The sequence below is a fragment of the Silene latifolia genome, chromosome X (genome assembly GCF_048544455.1).
Source record: "Silene latifolia isolate original U9 population chromosome X, ASM4854445v1, whole genome shotgun sequence".
Classification (NCBI taxonomy): Eukaryota; Viridiplantae; Streptophyta; class Magnoliopsida; order Caryophyllales; family Caryophyllaceae; genus Silene; species Silene latifolia.
Genome location: NC_133537.1, coordinates 3,506,059 through 3,518,794, shown reverse-complemented (window position 1 = coordinate 3,518,794; position 12,736 = coordinate 3,506,059). Strand labels below are relative to the sequence as shown.

At 36.8% G+C, this 12,736-nt stretch overlaps 2 protein-coding genes across 6 annotated transcripts; both read right to left on the bottom strand.

The window, feature by feature from the left end:
• Positions 1-2,449: 2,449 nt before the first annotated feature.
• LOC141622303 (protein root UVB sensitive 4-like) lies at positions 2,450-7,420 on the bottom strand. Of its 5 annotated transcripts, XM_074438355.1 has the most exons (12): positions 6,785-7,327; positions 5,771-5,917; positions 5,435-5,581; positions 4,529-4,591; positions 4,374-4,450; positions 4,022-4,127; positions 3,831-3,933; positions 3,577-3,731; positions 3,420-3,482; positions 2,980-3,321; positions 2,714-2,893; positions 2,450-2,648 (listed from the first exon to the last, which is right to left on the bottom strand). In XM_074438355.1, exons 1-10 carry the CDS (start codon positions 7,220-7,222, stop codon positions 3,079-3,081), a joined length of 1,542 nt encoding a protein of 513 aa, XP_074294456.1. In that variant the 5' UTR covers positions 7,223-7,327; the 3' UTR covers positions 2,450-2,648; positions 2,714-2,893; positions 2,980-3,078. The 5 variants fall into 5 exon arrangements, with proteins under 5 accessions (XP_074294456.1, XP_074294457.1, XP_074294455.1 ...); XM_074438356.1 differs by having other exon boundaries at positions 2,450-2,893; positions 3,837-3,933; positions 6,785-7,420; XM_074438354.1 differs by having other exon boundaries at positions 2,450-2,893.
• A 639-nt stretch (positions 7,421-8,059) lies between these two features.
• Positions 8,060-11,096, bottom strand: LOC141623137 (B3 domain-containing protein REM6-like). Its single transcript, XM_074439204.1, has 7 exons — positions 10,920-11,096; positions 10,427-10,846; positions 10,069-10,334; positions 9,192-9,315; positions 9,050-9,130; positions 8,508-8,960; positions 8,060-8,409 (listed from the first exon to the last, which is right to left on the bottom strand). The coding sequence occupies exons 1-7, from the start codon at positions 11,016-11,018 to the stop codon at positions 8,155-8,157; spliced, it is 1,698 nt and encodes a 565-aa protein (XP_074295305.1). The 5' UTR covers positions 11,019-11,096; the 3' UTR covers positions 8,060-8,154.
• Positions 11,097-12,736: the final 1,640 nt, after the last annotated feature.

The window sequence follows — 12,736 nt, the reverse complement described above, 5'->3', positions numbered from 1 at the left end:
TCACATCTACAAGTGGACAATAGGTTATGTAGATGATGAAATTACCCTTAAAAAATAGTCCCAGTTTAGAAAGGTAAAACAATGAATGAGACAACGCCCATAAATGAAAAAGGTAAACAAATGATCGGAACAAAGTGAGTAGTTTATAAGGAACTGAAAATTAGGATCTGATAAATTAGCCGGTTCACTAAAAAATGTTTGGCAAACTAACAGGTAGCTGATTATTGGTAAATAGCATAGAAAGACATAATAAGTACTCCATATTTAATATCGATTTTTCTAATGTCTTCCCTAAGGGCACACATTAGGAGTCTAAATAAAGAAATAATTAAAGGAATATTATAAATTGAAGGGTAGAAAAAAAAAAAAAAAGACAGGTAAGTTTATTTCTTCTCACATGCTACTTTTATTCTGGTAAATAAGTTACTTACCAAATGACAAATACTTATAAAAAAATAAAGTAAATGATTTTTTTTGGTAAGAATGAGCTTAAGCTTATTTGTTTTGCAAACAAGGCTTAAATATTAGATTTTTTCATGATCCCCTAACCTTTCTAATATCAAATTTATTTCATTTTAATGTTTTTTGCCCATGTATCAAAGCCACACGAAAAACATTATTTACAAAAAAAAAAATTCACAAATTTATTAAACTATATATTTCATATTATATATTTTGCGTAGAGTTTTTAAGGATAATAGTCTTATTGTAAATAATTAAAGGCTACTTCGCTTAAAAACAGATAGTGAGTGCGATAAGAACGGTAACACTATAATTATTCAATCACCCAACGATTTAATGAAGTTATAAACTAATAACTAATGTTGTCACATATGATAGATACAAGGAGTATAATTATGATACCTATTGTTTTACATAACACCGTTTAGTTTTACTTAGTTGTTGAAGGTTAAAATAATTTGGAAAATTCATAAAGGTATGTTTCAGTTATATAGGGTTCATTTAGGTAATTTGCACCATGTTTATGGACATGTTTTTGTATTTAATTAAAAACTGATGGTACCTGTAGTAGCGACGTACTATAACTATGTCGCTTGATGTTTTACAAATAATATGATTACTACTAATTAAACAGCAAACCTTTCGTGCTAAAAGCAACATAGGTGATCAACTACAACAAACCACGAACATTTGTTTCATCAAATGATTCAATATAGTTAGACCTTTTTTTTTATCAACTTAAGCATACATTTTAAAGATGATCATAATGAGAGTCTCGTGCATCGCACGGGTTTTCCAACTAGTGCTTAGTAAACTGGAGGCAGGTAACATGTGCGCACTTCGCAAAAAATAAGACCCTAAATATGAATGGACAAGTATACTATACTTTGATGTTTGTATTGAATTCCATCAATAAAGCTTGTAAATTCGGTGACCAAACCGGAGGCACGGTTCTAGCTATTTGTAGTCCTGGCAAAATGGGTCGGACCTGACCCGAAGACGACCCGGAACCCAAATTGACCCGGCCCGGCCCGGCCCAGACCTGACTCGAACATTGTCAGACCCAATGTTGACCCGACCCGAAAAGACCCGACTTATAAAGTTATAATTGACCCAATCCCAAATGACTTGAAGTGGTCCAAAATGACCCGAAACGACTAGTACTAAGTCATATTAATAAAATATATATCAAAATAAAGTTTCATTGGTTACAACAATCCCTAATAAATAGTTAACTTTGCGAAATAGTATTTCCTAATCAAAATAGTACTAACTTAAGTGCTTAGCCATTCACTCAAAAGCAACCTGACCCAAAATAACCCGACAACAGGTCACTCGCAATTGACCCGAAACTCAAAAGCGACCCGACCTAACCCAACGAGGTCCGAAATGTGTGTCAGATCCGAAATGACCCGACCCGTACCCAACCCGAGTGACCCGTTTTGTCAGGTCTAGGCCTGTTTGTAGGAGATGCTCCTAGTAAACTGGTCACAAATACTCTCAAAATGGTTCACTAATAAAAATAGTTATCGAAATAAAGCGCTTAAGCTCAACATGAAAACATGTGTTTGCAGAGCTTATTTATTTCAATGGAGTTGCTCTTTCTGTTCCAATTATTTTCATCAGAGGTAAACAAATGATAGAGACAGGGAAATATATGATTAGGTTGGTTAAGATTAACTGTATAAAACTTGGCACGCTAATATGGAGTACTATAATATTACTCCATAGTTAGCTAAGTACGTTGATAATTTAGTTCTTTAAGGGAGAAGAGGAATGAGAGATCAAAGGGTAAGTATAAATTTGGTTAGGGTAAGAGGTATGTATATCTACCTTGAAAAGGCCTATTTGCCAAATATGTTTGACATCTATCTGTTTCATTCACCAATTTCATCCTACCTTCTAACCATGCTTCTTGGTAACTATGGTCGCGCCACTCTAACCTATTCCTTGTCTCCTTGAGAAACAATTTCGGAAACACCAAAACTAGCTAGTTATGAAAAAACTGTATTTGATGCTGGATTAGTTTGCAGCAGGAAACCCGGAATGTGTATCTATGTTAATCAAGCATCATATACATTTGACATGAATACAAACAAATGTTTACACGAGTTTATACCTGAAATAGTCGTCGACAGTCGACACAAACACAAGACTTTCTGTAATCATCGGCGTCACTGAATCACCTTTCTTCACATTTCAAATCTTGAAGGGTCTGCACAGCACAGCAGTACATTGACACAGGGAATACATCTGATTCTGATGTCTGAGCTACTTCGGCATAATTCTGCCTATCTGTACTGCTGTACACTGTCTTAAACGCTTTGAATGCTTCTTGTAATTGTATATGCCAAGCCACTTATGCAGGTTTTGAGGATATAATCCCTGGCTTCCACCTCTTTCTTTCCATTCCAACTGCAGCGGCGTTTTGCTGGAGAAATCAATGTAACCAACTGTTGTCACTATATTTGATATTTCCATACCATTCTAAATAAAGGTGAAAAGGGCTAAGCTCACCTATATTTGCAAATGACATGAATTTTGCCAAATTGTGTGGGTGCGTTCGGCCTGCAAATCTCGGGAGAGTAAGCAGAAAGAGTGTATCAATCCTACATGTTATCTATCATCCACAAAATCAAATCGAGTTTGTTCCTGGGTGCTCAGCAAAACATTCTTGGCAGCCCAACTCGAACTCATTATCTGATCCTGCAATAAATTTAGGTCGTTCTGGACGGAATGCTTGCTATTTCGAAGCAAATCAAACCATTGTCTAGAAATTGTGTGAGAGACATCAGATGCTTCAGCAATGTTTGCCCATGTTTCACCACGTGAAAGGATCGCTTTGCGAATATAACAAGCCTGTCATGGCAAACAGATGAGAACCAGATCTCTCTCTATCTGCTGAATGCTAAGACTACGAAATTAAGCTAATATAGAGTACTCTGTTGAATATCCACCTGCAGCATTCCCATAATGACATCCTTCATACCAGCACCTTCTCTTAGAGCGAGAAGAATCCCCTGCTAGAAGTACTCAAATTGTAAGTGCGAGAACATAAGAATAGGAAATATATGCACGATAATGCCAAGTAATATATGATAAACGGAACCATACATATTGAGATTTTCTTAGTCCACTACAGGGCTCCAAGCAGATGAAATAGTAATCCTCCGCACTCAAAGATGTCATTGTCAACATGCTCAAGAATGGTACCTGTCTCTTTGGATCCAAACAACCAATTCTAACCGGCCATGTCCGTTTCTTTCTGCCTGTTATAATCTCGTGAATATTAAAATAGTAAAGCTACATTTTAGTCTTTTGGGCATAACCAAGCAGAGGAGTGTCTGGCGGCAAAGTGTCTAACTCACCATTACCTTCAAAAAGATTGATTCCTTCCAGCTTACTTACTTCAGCGGGCGATGGAACATATCTACACTGAATCCATGTATTGAGAATTATCTCAAGCCTATCCTGAAAATAACGTTTCGTTAGAAAATTTCTAACTCTTCGGTAAGCAGACAGATAAAATTGTTAGACTAGAATGAGTTGAAAGGTAAACCTTGGTCAGTGTCTGCAGATGCACGTGCTTCAGGGATTGGTAGATTCCACATAGGTCAATAGCTGAGAATATGGGATATACCACAAACGGCAAGCCAACTTGTAATCTGGATACGCATCAGTAAGCTAGTTACGAACATATTTTGTAGTGCATAAATTTTAGGAGAAGTTACTCCTTATATAGTTAAATGCAGGCCGCCATACACGTGATCAAATCACAGAGGCAAATCCAGGTAATCCTTTAGTCATAAAAAATATGTATATTGGATTGATCATGACAAGACACTTTCAAGGGAAATTGAAAAAGAAACACATGGTGAAAAACTAAAAAGGACTCGGAATAGGAACCAAACCTTTGATTATTTCGGGATATTAGATTTAAAGATGCGGCAAGAAGAAGACCCAGGGTATCAAAGCACACTGTTTGGATCTGAAAAGCAAAAGATCGATCAACATACATATGGGCGTAAACAAAAAAGAGTACTTCATATTCTAGTTGACAGTCAACCTGGGCCTTTGCTGAAACCTCTCCCACGTTATCAGCTAGTGCAAAACTTCGATGAACCGCAGTCTGTGAATGCACTAAATGAGTTATGACTCTATAGTCTAAAGTATGACGAGGATATGTCTGAAACAGCAGCAAGATATACATATATTTAACTACTCAAGATACAAAGTAAGGACACCTACCAACTTGTTTACCAAAATAGGGAATTTGTACCCCTCGCTTTCCCTCTAAACAGAGGGGTAAGGGCAGGCCAATGCAGTTAAAAAGATAAATGCAATTGAATTGGGTTACCGAGAGCTAAACAGTTGCAAAAGCTTTGCTACATAATCAAGTAAATTGGGGTTTTAAGACAAAAACATTAGACAAATCTCAGGAAGTTAGGCAGCTGATGATTCGTAAAACAAACTTTTGAAAAGTTCTTAATGACTAGTGATTGTGAGTGAAATGTTTGAAGGTTCAAACTAAAGGGATCAAACTCACATCGAAGTCATTAATTGAAGGGTGTTAATTCAGACGCACAACTTACAATTACAAGGGCCAAAGAACTTCACATATTTTCCAGAAAGTTAAGGTTATTTCAGCGAATGTGTTTGCATCACAGTTAGTTTCAGCAATAGAATATGTCAAAGGCAGGCAAAGGCTCTAAGCAAGAATTTAAAAACCATGGAAAATTATGTCGCAAATCGTGGTAAACAGCAAAATCTAATAAGAAAATCTTCATATTTAGCATTACGTGAATTCAAAAAATAGGCTCTGAAGCACAATTGTAACTATCCAAAAAAGAACTTAAACCATGTACATCTTGAAATAACGTGAAAAAAAAAATTACTGTATATAAATAACAGGAATTTTTTTTTTACTGTATATAAATAACAGGACAGGAGGATGTTGAGGGAGAAATATTACACCAGTTGCCAAGTAGCACGCCAAGCTGATCTGTTTAGCAACATTAGCTACAGATGCAAGCAGCAGGAAGCAGTTTGGAAAAGCTGGTGTCATCAATTCTACTCCAATGCTTAAGCTGAACATAACTGAAGTTGCGAACCTGACTCTCTTCCACATATTAAGAAACAAGACCACAAAAGTAATAAGCTTCAAATGAAATCAAACGAGGAATACTCTTCCTTTACGTTGTATTTTTACTTCAATGACGACATATCCTTTTTCTTTCTTTCAAAAATGCATAGGATACATAGACAGAAAACTTGGCGTATAGGATACATAGACAGAAACTTGGCATACCTTCAAATTTGTATCAAAAGCAGAACCAACACAAGCCGTGTAGATACACCTGCTTAGCCTTCCTAAACCGTCCTTCAATACCCAGTTCAGCGCAGCAGCAGAGGGAAGGGACTGAGCATACCCAACTCCAATCGCCCGAAACATCGCCTATTCACCAAACTGATCAGAGCATGCAGGTATAAATCCGAATTGCAAACTCAAACCGATAAAAGAGCTTTGAGCACAAAACCTAACAACTCATACATTCAAACTTCACTAAAAATTAAATATCTCCAATAGACGCCCTCAACGTCATTTGGCGGTACCAAATCCAACATAAAAACCTACATTACATATACATCTATAAACTACAGCATAAAAACATGCCAAAGAATAACTTTTGCAAAAACCAAAGTTCCTCTATGTCACCCAAGTTCCTACAATTACACTTGGAACAACATTCAAGAATTTGAATAGCATCCAGTACTACAGAACAATACCTATTTGATTAATTTCATCAATATCATAAAAGACGCTCATGTAACACTTAGTACCACACCATACATTCATCAGTATATGAATGATCTTGACCAAATACTAAAGACTACATTTTGCAGTACAAACCTCACTGCAAATTACAAACATGGATCCTCCATAATCCACAACACCCTCTCAATCACTGAACTATTTTCTACTCCTTTAGTAGAATACAACATTAATTACTACTCCCATCCAAAATTACTATTAGAGAATACTAGGAATACTATCAATTAGGTCATGTTCTTTTGGACTGAAACTATCTGAATTAAACTAACTTAACTTAGAACATAAAGGAGCAAAAATTAACTAAAAAAAGAACGGGGCCTAAACTAAACTGAGAACAAAAATGAACTAAGCTAAACTAAGCTGATGTGAACTAAAATTAAGTCCAAAAGAACAGGACCTAAACTAAACTGAACTAAACTTAACTAAGAATAAAAATGAATCAAACTAAACTAAACTAAACCGAACTGAAATCAAGTACAAAAAAAATACCTGAGTGGCAAGAACCTGAAGAGCAGAACTAAAAACACGATGCAAGAACTTCCACTTAACATAATCAATATAATTGTGACTAACATTCTTTGGTATAAAAAAATCTGCAACAATCCCAACAAATTTTCTAAACCCATTTTCAAAACCATGAAATAATGAAATTGAACCATCTGGGTAATCATCACAAACTAATTCCAAAGAGTTATTATCATAATAATATTTATAATCTTTTCCATTTCTTTTAATAACAATTGGAAGAATTGATTTTGGGGAAGAATTGTTTAACTTACTAAAGGGTAATTGGAATTCAGGGTTAGAGGAGGTTAGAGAGAAGGAAAAGACTTTGAATTTGGATGAATAATTGGAATTTTTTCTGGGTTTTGATGGAAATTGAAGGAATCGGGATGGTGATGAGGGTATTGATATTGATGATGGCATCGGAATTGGAATTGAAATTGCAATATTGGGTTTGATTGTGATTTAGGGGATTGATAAAGAAGGGAAAGTTCAGGAAATTAAGATGCTTGCAAGATAGAAGTTCCAGTGAAGAGCAATTAGGGTTTAGGGTTTAAACGGTTTGATTTGTGGTAATATTCAATGGAAAATGAGCTGAGGCACTTAATTTTGGCGCCACCCGTAAAAATTTCGGGGTAACATGAGCTATATAATAAATTTTCGAGTTTTGTTTTAAATAATAAAATTTCTGAACTCGCTCACATAAACATAAAAAACTTAACTTTAAGAAAGCTCAAAAAAATTACACATAAGCTCGATAAGATATAACTTGGTTGTATGATGTTATTGTACCACTGGAGGTATAATGTTATTTGTGCAATTTTTCGACTTCTACATGGTACCCCTACACTTTATAAAACATACCTGGTACCCTAATTGTTGTTATTATCACTAAGTGTACCCTAAACTTTATTTTCCATCAATTAAACTCAGTTTTAGGCATTAGGTAATGACTTGGACGCGTAACCAAACTTATTATTTATTATCCCATGAGATATATGGACTCTATTAGGCTCAATATCCATCTCGATCCTAATATTTATTGATATATATGGGCTAAAAAATTTTGACGGAAAATTTATTGATACCTTGCCAAATTATCACGAGCCTAATAGAGTCCTTAGGTCATAGCAAACTGCATTCGTTAATTCAAATTACAAGGAACCAAACTTGTATATACTCTACTGGCTTTTCACTGTTTCAGCTTAAAATCAGAAGGCGAAATTTTGCATTCGTTAATTCAAATTACAAGGAAACTGCTTGTAGAAAGAACTGCTTGTGGAAATTACAAGGAAATTGTGATGCATAATAAGATGGCAAAGTTGCAAGCACACAGTTGATGCTAGTGCTAAATATTAGTCGCCTCTGGTGCGGAGAAAGGAGACTGAGAGAGTGGTACAGGGTAAATCAAGAGCCTCAAAGACGCAGACGTCTCCATCTTGAATGCGGTTATAACGTAGAAAATCACCAAAGCCTTCTCCTCTGAACATATAATAATCTTCTTTATAACTCAACACATCCACACTCCATATTTTCTCCGAGGTCCCAATTTCTACTCGCTGTACGTCTTTTTTACTCATGTACCGATTTGAAAATGCTCGTGGCAAGTGCTGCAAGTCAACAGAAATGCTAATTAATATGTACTTTAAAATGTCGAAGAGCATTCAGCATCATTAGGAAGCTTAAGAATAAAGATGAGGATACTGACCATGCTGCAATTGGCAACATAACTCGTAGTCATGCGCACCCTGAATGAAGAAGGCTTCGTCGACTCCCTCTTTTCACTTATCTTCATACGGCCCACCGCCTTAGTTGTACCACCTAAATTATCAGAGTCCTCATCATCTGTATTATCGCCTTTGCCATATTCCTCCAGTAAAATCACGGTCTGCTTTCCTGGGGCGAGCTTAAGCTTTTCCAATCCATCTGTACCAAAGATATCGACAGTAAACCTAGAATTTCCATGGTATTGAAACACCATGAACTCCCCGATTATGACACCATTCTCGCTAACAAACTCTTTCCACCCTTTCTTGAATAAGAATTGTTCACCTTCCTTGACTAGATCCACCTTCCAAACCTCATTGGTAGCCGACCTTTTGATGATCGCTTCACCCGTTACTTCTTTTTCCAAATGTGTCTCAAAGCTTGAAGTTATCTTCTACTTGAAAGGAATTAATCAATTATAAATACTCGAATATATACTTTAAATATACTCATATACAAAGAAAACGAGTTGAAAATCATTACCAGTTGACGAGAGCAAAATTCAGGGAGAAAAACAGTGAAGAACTCGGGTGCCTTGTTAGACGAACCTGCCATTTTTTTTATCTGCAAAAAAAAATGTCGAAACAGAAAAAAGAAAAAAAAAATCAGCGTTGGCGTAGCAAACTTGTTCAAAAGATGTAAAGATTATACTCGCTCTATTACAGTCATTTCCATATCGACTGGGATGGAAGGAGTATGATTCAGTAGCTAACACGTTTTGTGCGGCTCGGAGTTTACTTGACAAGGAACTACAGAAAACATAAAAAGAGAGCATAACAAACATGCAGTATATATAGAGGAACAACTAAATTCAGTTTTTGCACAGTACTATTTGTACTTAATTGTCAGTAAATCAGCACACAATATCAAATATGAAATCACACTTTGACTGTCATTCTTTACATTTATTTATATATTTTTAATCTTTTGTCGAAAATTTATTTTTGTGAAACTGGTTTTTGTAGCTAGTGCAGATATCTTTGTAGACAAATTCTTGTTTAAGATGGACTAGCAAGGGTTTTTGTACCCTGTCGTCACAATAAATACTTTACGTTTATTTTATTTTAATTTCCGCTCGTGAAATAAAGTAAATGTAAACTATATTGAGTAATTGAGTAAACCGATGGAGTATGTAGTAGTAATGCTACAGTGATACTGTGGTCTGTAAATAATTGCAGGCCTATGTGGAAGACTATGATAAATCGACTGAAATTACAGCATTGACCCTGCTGTATGCCTGTATATGGGTTTTACTAATGGACAGTAGGAGTAATTATAAAGCAGGGAGATCATCCGTACAGATTCCAATATCAAAATGAAATCAAAATGATGCATGAAAGTTTGATCTCGTAGTTGTTAGTTAATGTTGTTGGGCATCTTTTACAGTTTCTAACTAATCCCGCCGTCAGCAGGGAATCAACAGGAAACTTAAGTCTTGAGACGGAGTCCATAATAAAATGTGAAGTTGCAAACACGCAGTTGATGCTAGTGCTAGATATTACTGGCCACTGGTCTGGAGGACGGAGACTGAGAGAGTGGTACAGGATAAATCAAGAGCCTCAAAGACGCAGACATCTCCAACTTGAATACGGTTATGATGTAGAAAATCCACAAAGGCTTCCCCTCTGAACAAGTAATAAGCTTTTCCGTATCTGCCAGCAACATAACTCGATACATCCACACTCCATTTTTTCTCCGGGGTCCTGAGTTCTACTCGCTGTACATCCTTTCCCTTAATGTACCGATCTGAAAACTCATTTGGCAAGTGCTGCAAGTAAACAAGAATGCTTATTTATTCGTACTTCAAAAATGTCGAAAATCATCATTAACAAACCTAAGAGTAAAGACGATGATACGAACCATGCTTTTCCTTACAAAATAAGTCTTCATCATCGGCACAATGAATGAAAAGCGGTTCTTCGACTCAACTATCTTCATACCGCCCACTGCCTTAGCTGTCTCATCTACGACATCATAGTCCTCGTCATCATCATCGTCATCATTTACCAGGGCCCGCTTTCCTGGGGTGAGTTTTTCCAATCCATCAGTACCAAAGATATCGACAGTAAACCAGGAATTTCCGTGATATTGAAAAACCATGAACTCGCCGATTGTGACACCATTCTCGGTCACAAACTCATTCCACCCGTTCTTGAATAAGAAATCTTCACCTTCCTTGACTAAATCAACCTTCCAAACCATGTTGGTATCGGACCTTTCGATGATCGCTTCACCTGTTACTTCTTTTTCCAAATTTGCCTTGAACGCTGAAGTTATCTTCTACTTAAAAGGAATTCAATCAATTAGAAATATTCAAATACTCGTCATTTAAATCAAAAGTGAACAAACGATTGAGACGGAGTGAGATGGAAATCATTACCAATTGATGAGAGCAAAACTCGGGGAGAAAAACAGTGAAGAACTCGGGTGCCTTGTTAGATGAACTTGCCATTTCCTAGCAAAAGACGTAAATATTATACTCGCTCTGTCACAATTATTTGTTACGAAGGTGAATTATCGACTGGGATCGAAGGAGTATAAAACGCAAGCATACAAATGAAGCAAACAAATGACGACGATTTGTGTAACATACCTCAGGTGATGTTTTACAGGAAGGAAGCGGGTAAGAGTGCAAGATAAAAAATACAGTAAACGTAAATTATCGACAAAGTAAACGTAAACTATTGACTAGTCGGATAGAGTATGTATTACTGTATTAGTAGTGTACACTGTACAGTGGTGTATTGTAGTCTGTAAATAAAAGCAGAATGTAGGTAGGCAAGACGTGTTGCTCTAGGAAAGAGTATCATAGAGTGAAATTACTGTATTACCCTCCTGTGTATGGCTGTATATGGGTCTTACTGAGGGACTGTTGGAGTAATTAGAAAGCAGTGTGATCATCAGATGAAGATTCCACAATTAAAATGATCTTCTATAAAAGGGAAAACGTGACAATGTTTGCATGAATTTCAGGCATCCTGCAGGTTAACTTTCTACTGAAATTTACCAGTAGAAGAGGCAACTCATTTAAGAAATAGTACAAAATTTGGTCAAAAGATGACCCAATCTAAAAAATTCGACCCAATCCTGTCTGAAAATAAATTGAAAACCCGCTCTTGTCAACCCTAACCCGAAAATGACCGCATCCGAGAATAACCCGCATATTTACAAGTGAAGTGTATAATACACGGATAACGAGTATTAATACATTTTTCACGATTATCCGAGGTTCGACGAATGCTGGTTTATAGCATACCGGCACCCCCAAATGTCTTCCGTTGCTACTCAAATTTTGCGTGGCCGCTTTATCCGACCCGAGGAACTTTCTGCGCGATTTCCGGAGAATTTTATTCCGGTACCCTGGAATCCCGAAAAACCGTGTATTATACACTCCAATTTGAGCCGTTCGGGAGGTCGTACCGGACCCTGTTTCTTTTTCTCCCGGTCTTTTTTATCACACGTCCGAGGTCATTTCAGGAGTTAACGTTTCGATTTCAGCCTAGGATAACGAGTATTAATACATTTTTCACGATTATCCGAGGTTCGACGAATGCTGGTTTATGGCATACCGGCACCCCCCCAAATGTCTTCCTTTGATACTCAAATTTTGCGTGGCCGCTTTATCTGACCCGAGGAACTTTCTGGGCGATTTCCGGATAATTTTGTTCCGGTACCCTGGAATCCCGAAAAACCGTGTATTATACACTTCAATTGAGCCATTCGGGAGGTCGTACCGGACCCTGTTTGTTTTTCTCACGGTTTTTTTATCACGTGTCCGAGGTCATACACGGTTTTCTGGATTTCAGGATCCCGGAACAAAAATGTATGTAAATCATACAGACAGTTTCTCGGGTCAGATAAAGCAGCCATACTAATTTTGAGAAGGAACAGAGAACATTTGAGAGTGCCGGGGTACGCGATAAACATGTCTCGGACGAAAATCGAGTATTCCTTAAAAATAGATGAATAATTCTTATTTAGGCTGAAAATCAAATACAGTAATTTATGAACTGACCCTAGACATGTGGTAGAAAAGTGGTAGGAAAAGAAACACGACCCGATACGACCTCCCAAATGAATCAAATTTAAGTGTGTATAATACACGGTTTTTGGGATTTCAGGGTCCCGGAACAAAATTGTCTGGAAATCATACTGCCGGTTCCTTAGGTC

Excerpts from the sequence above, each read along its gene's own strand:
- LOC141623137 (XM_074439204.1), bottom strand. The coding sequence starts at position 11,018 with ATGGCAAGTTCATCTAACAAGGCACCCGAGTTCTTCACTGTTTTTCTC. Across the intron at positions 10,335-10,426 it reads ATTTTGTAAGGAAAAGCATG|CACTTGCCAAATGAGTTTTC; the intron begins GTTCGTATCATC and ends GTTTACTTGCAG. Across the intron at positions 9,131-9,191 it reads TCTTTACATCTTTTGAACAA|ATAAAAAAAATGGCAGGTTC; the intron begins GTTTGCTACGCC and ends TTTTTTTTGCAG.
- LOC141622303 (XM_074438354.1), bottom strand. The coding sequence starts at position 7,222 with ATGCCATCATCAATATCAATACCCTCATCACCATCCCGATTCCTTCAA. Across the intron at positions 4,128-4,373 it reads ATATCCCGAAATAATCAAAG|ATTACAAGTTGGCTTGCCGT; the intron begins GTTTGGTTCCTA and ends ATGCGTATCCAG. Across the intron at positions 3,934-4,021 it reads ATCTGCAGACACTGACCAAG|GATAGGCTTGAGATAATTCT; the intron begins GTTTACCTTTCA and ends CGTTATTTTCAG.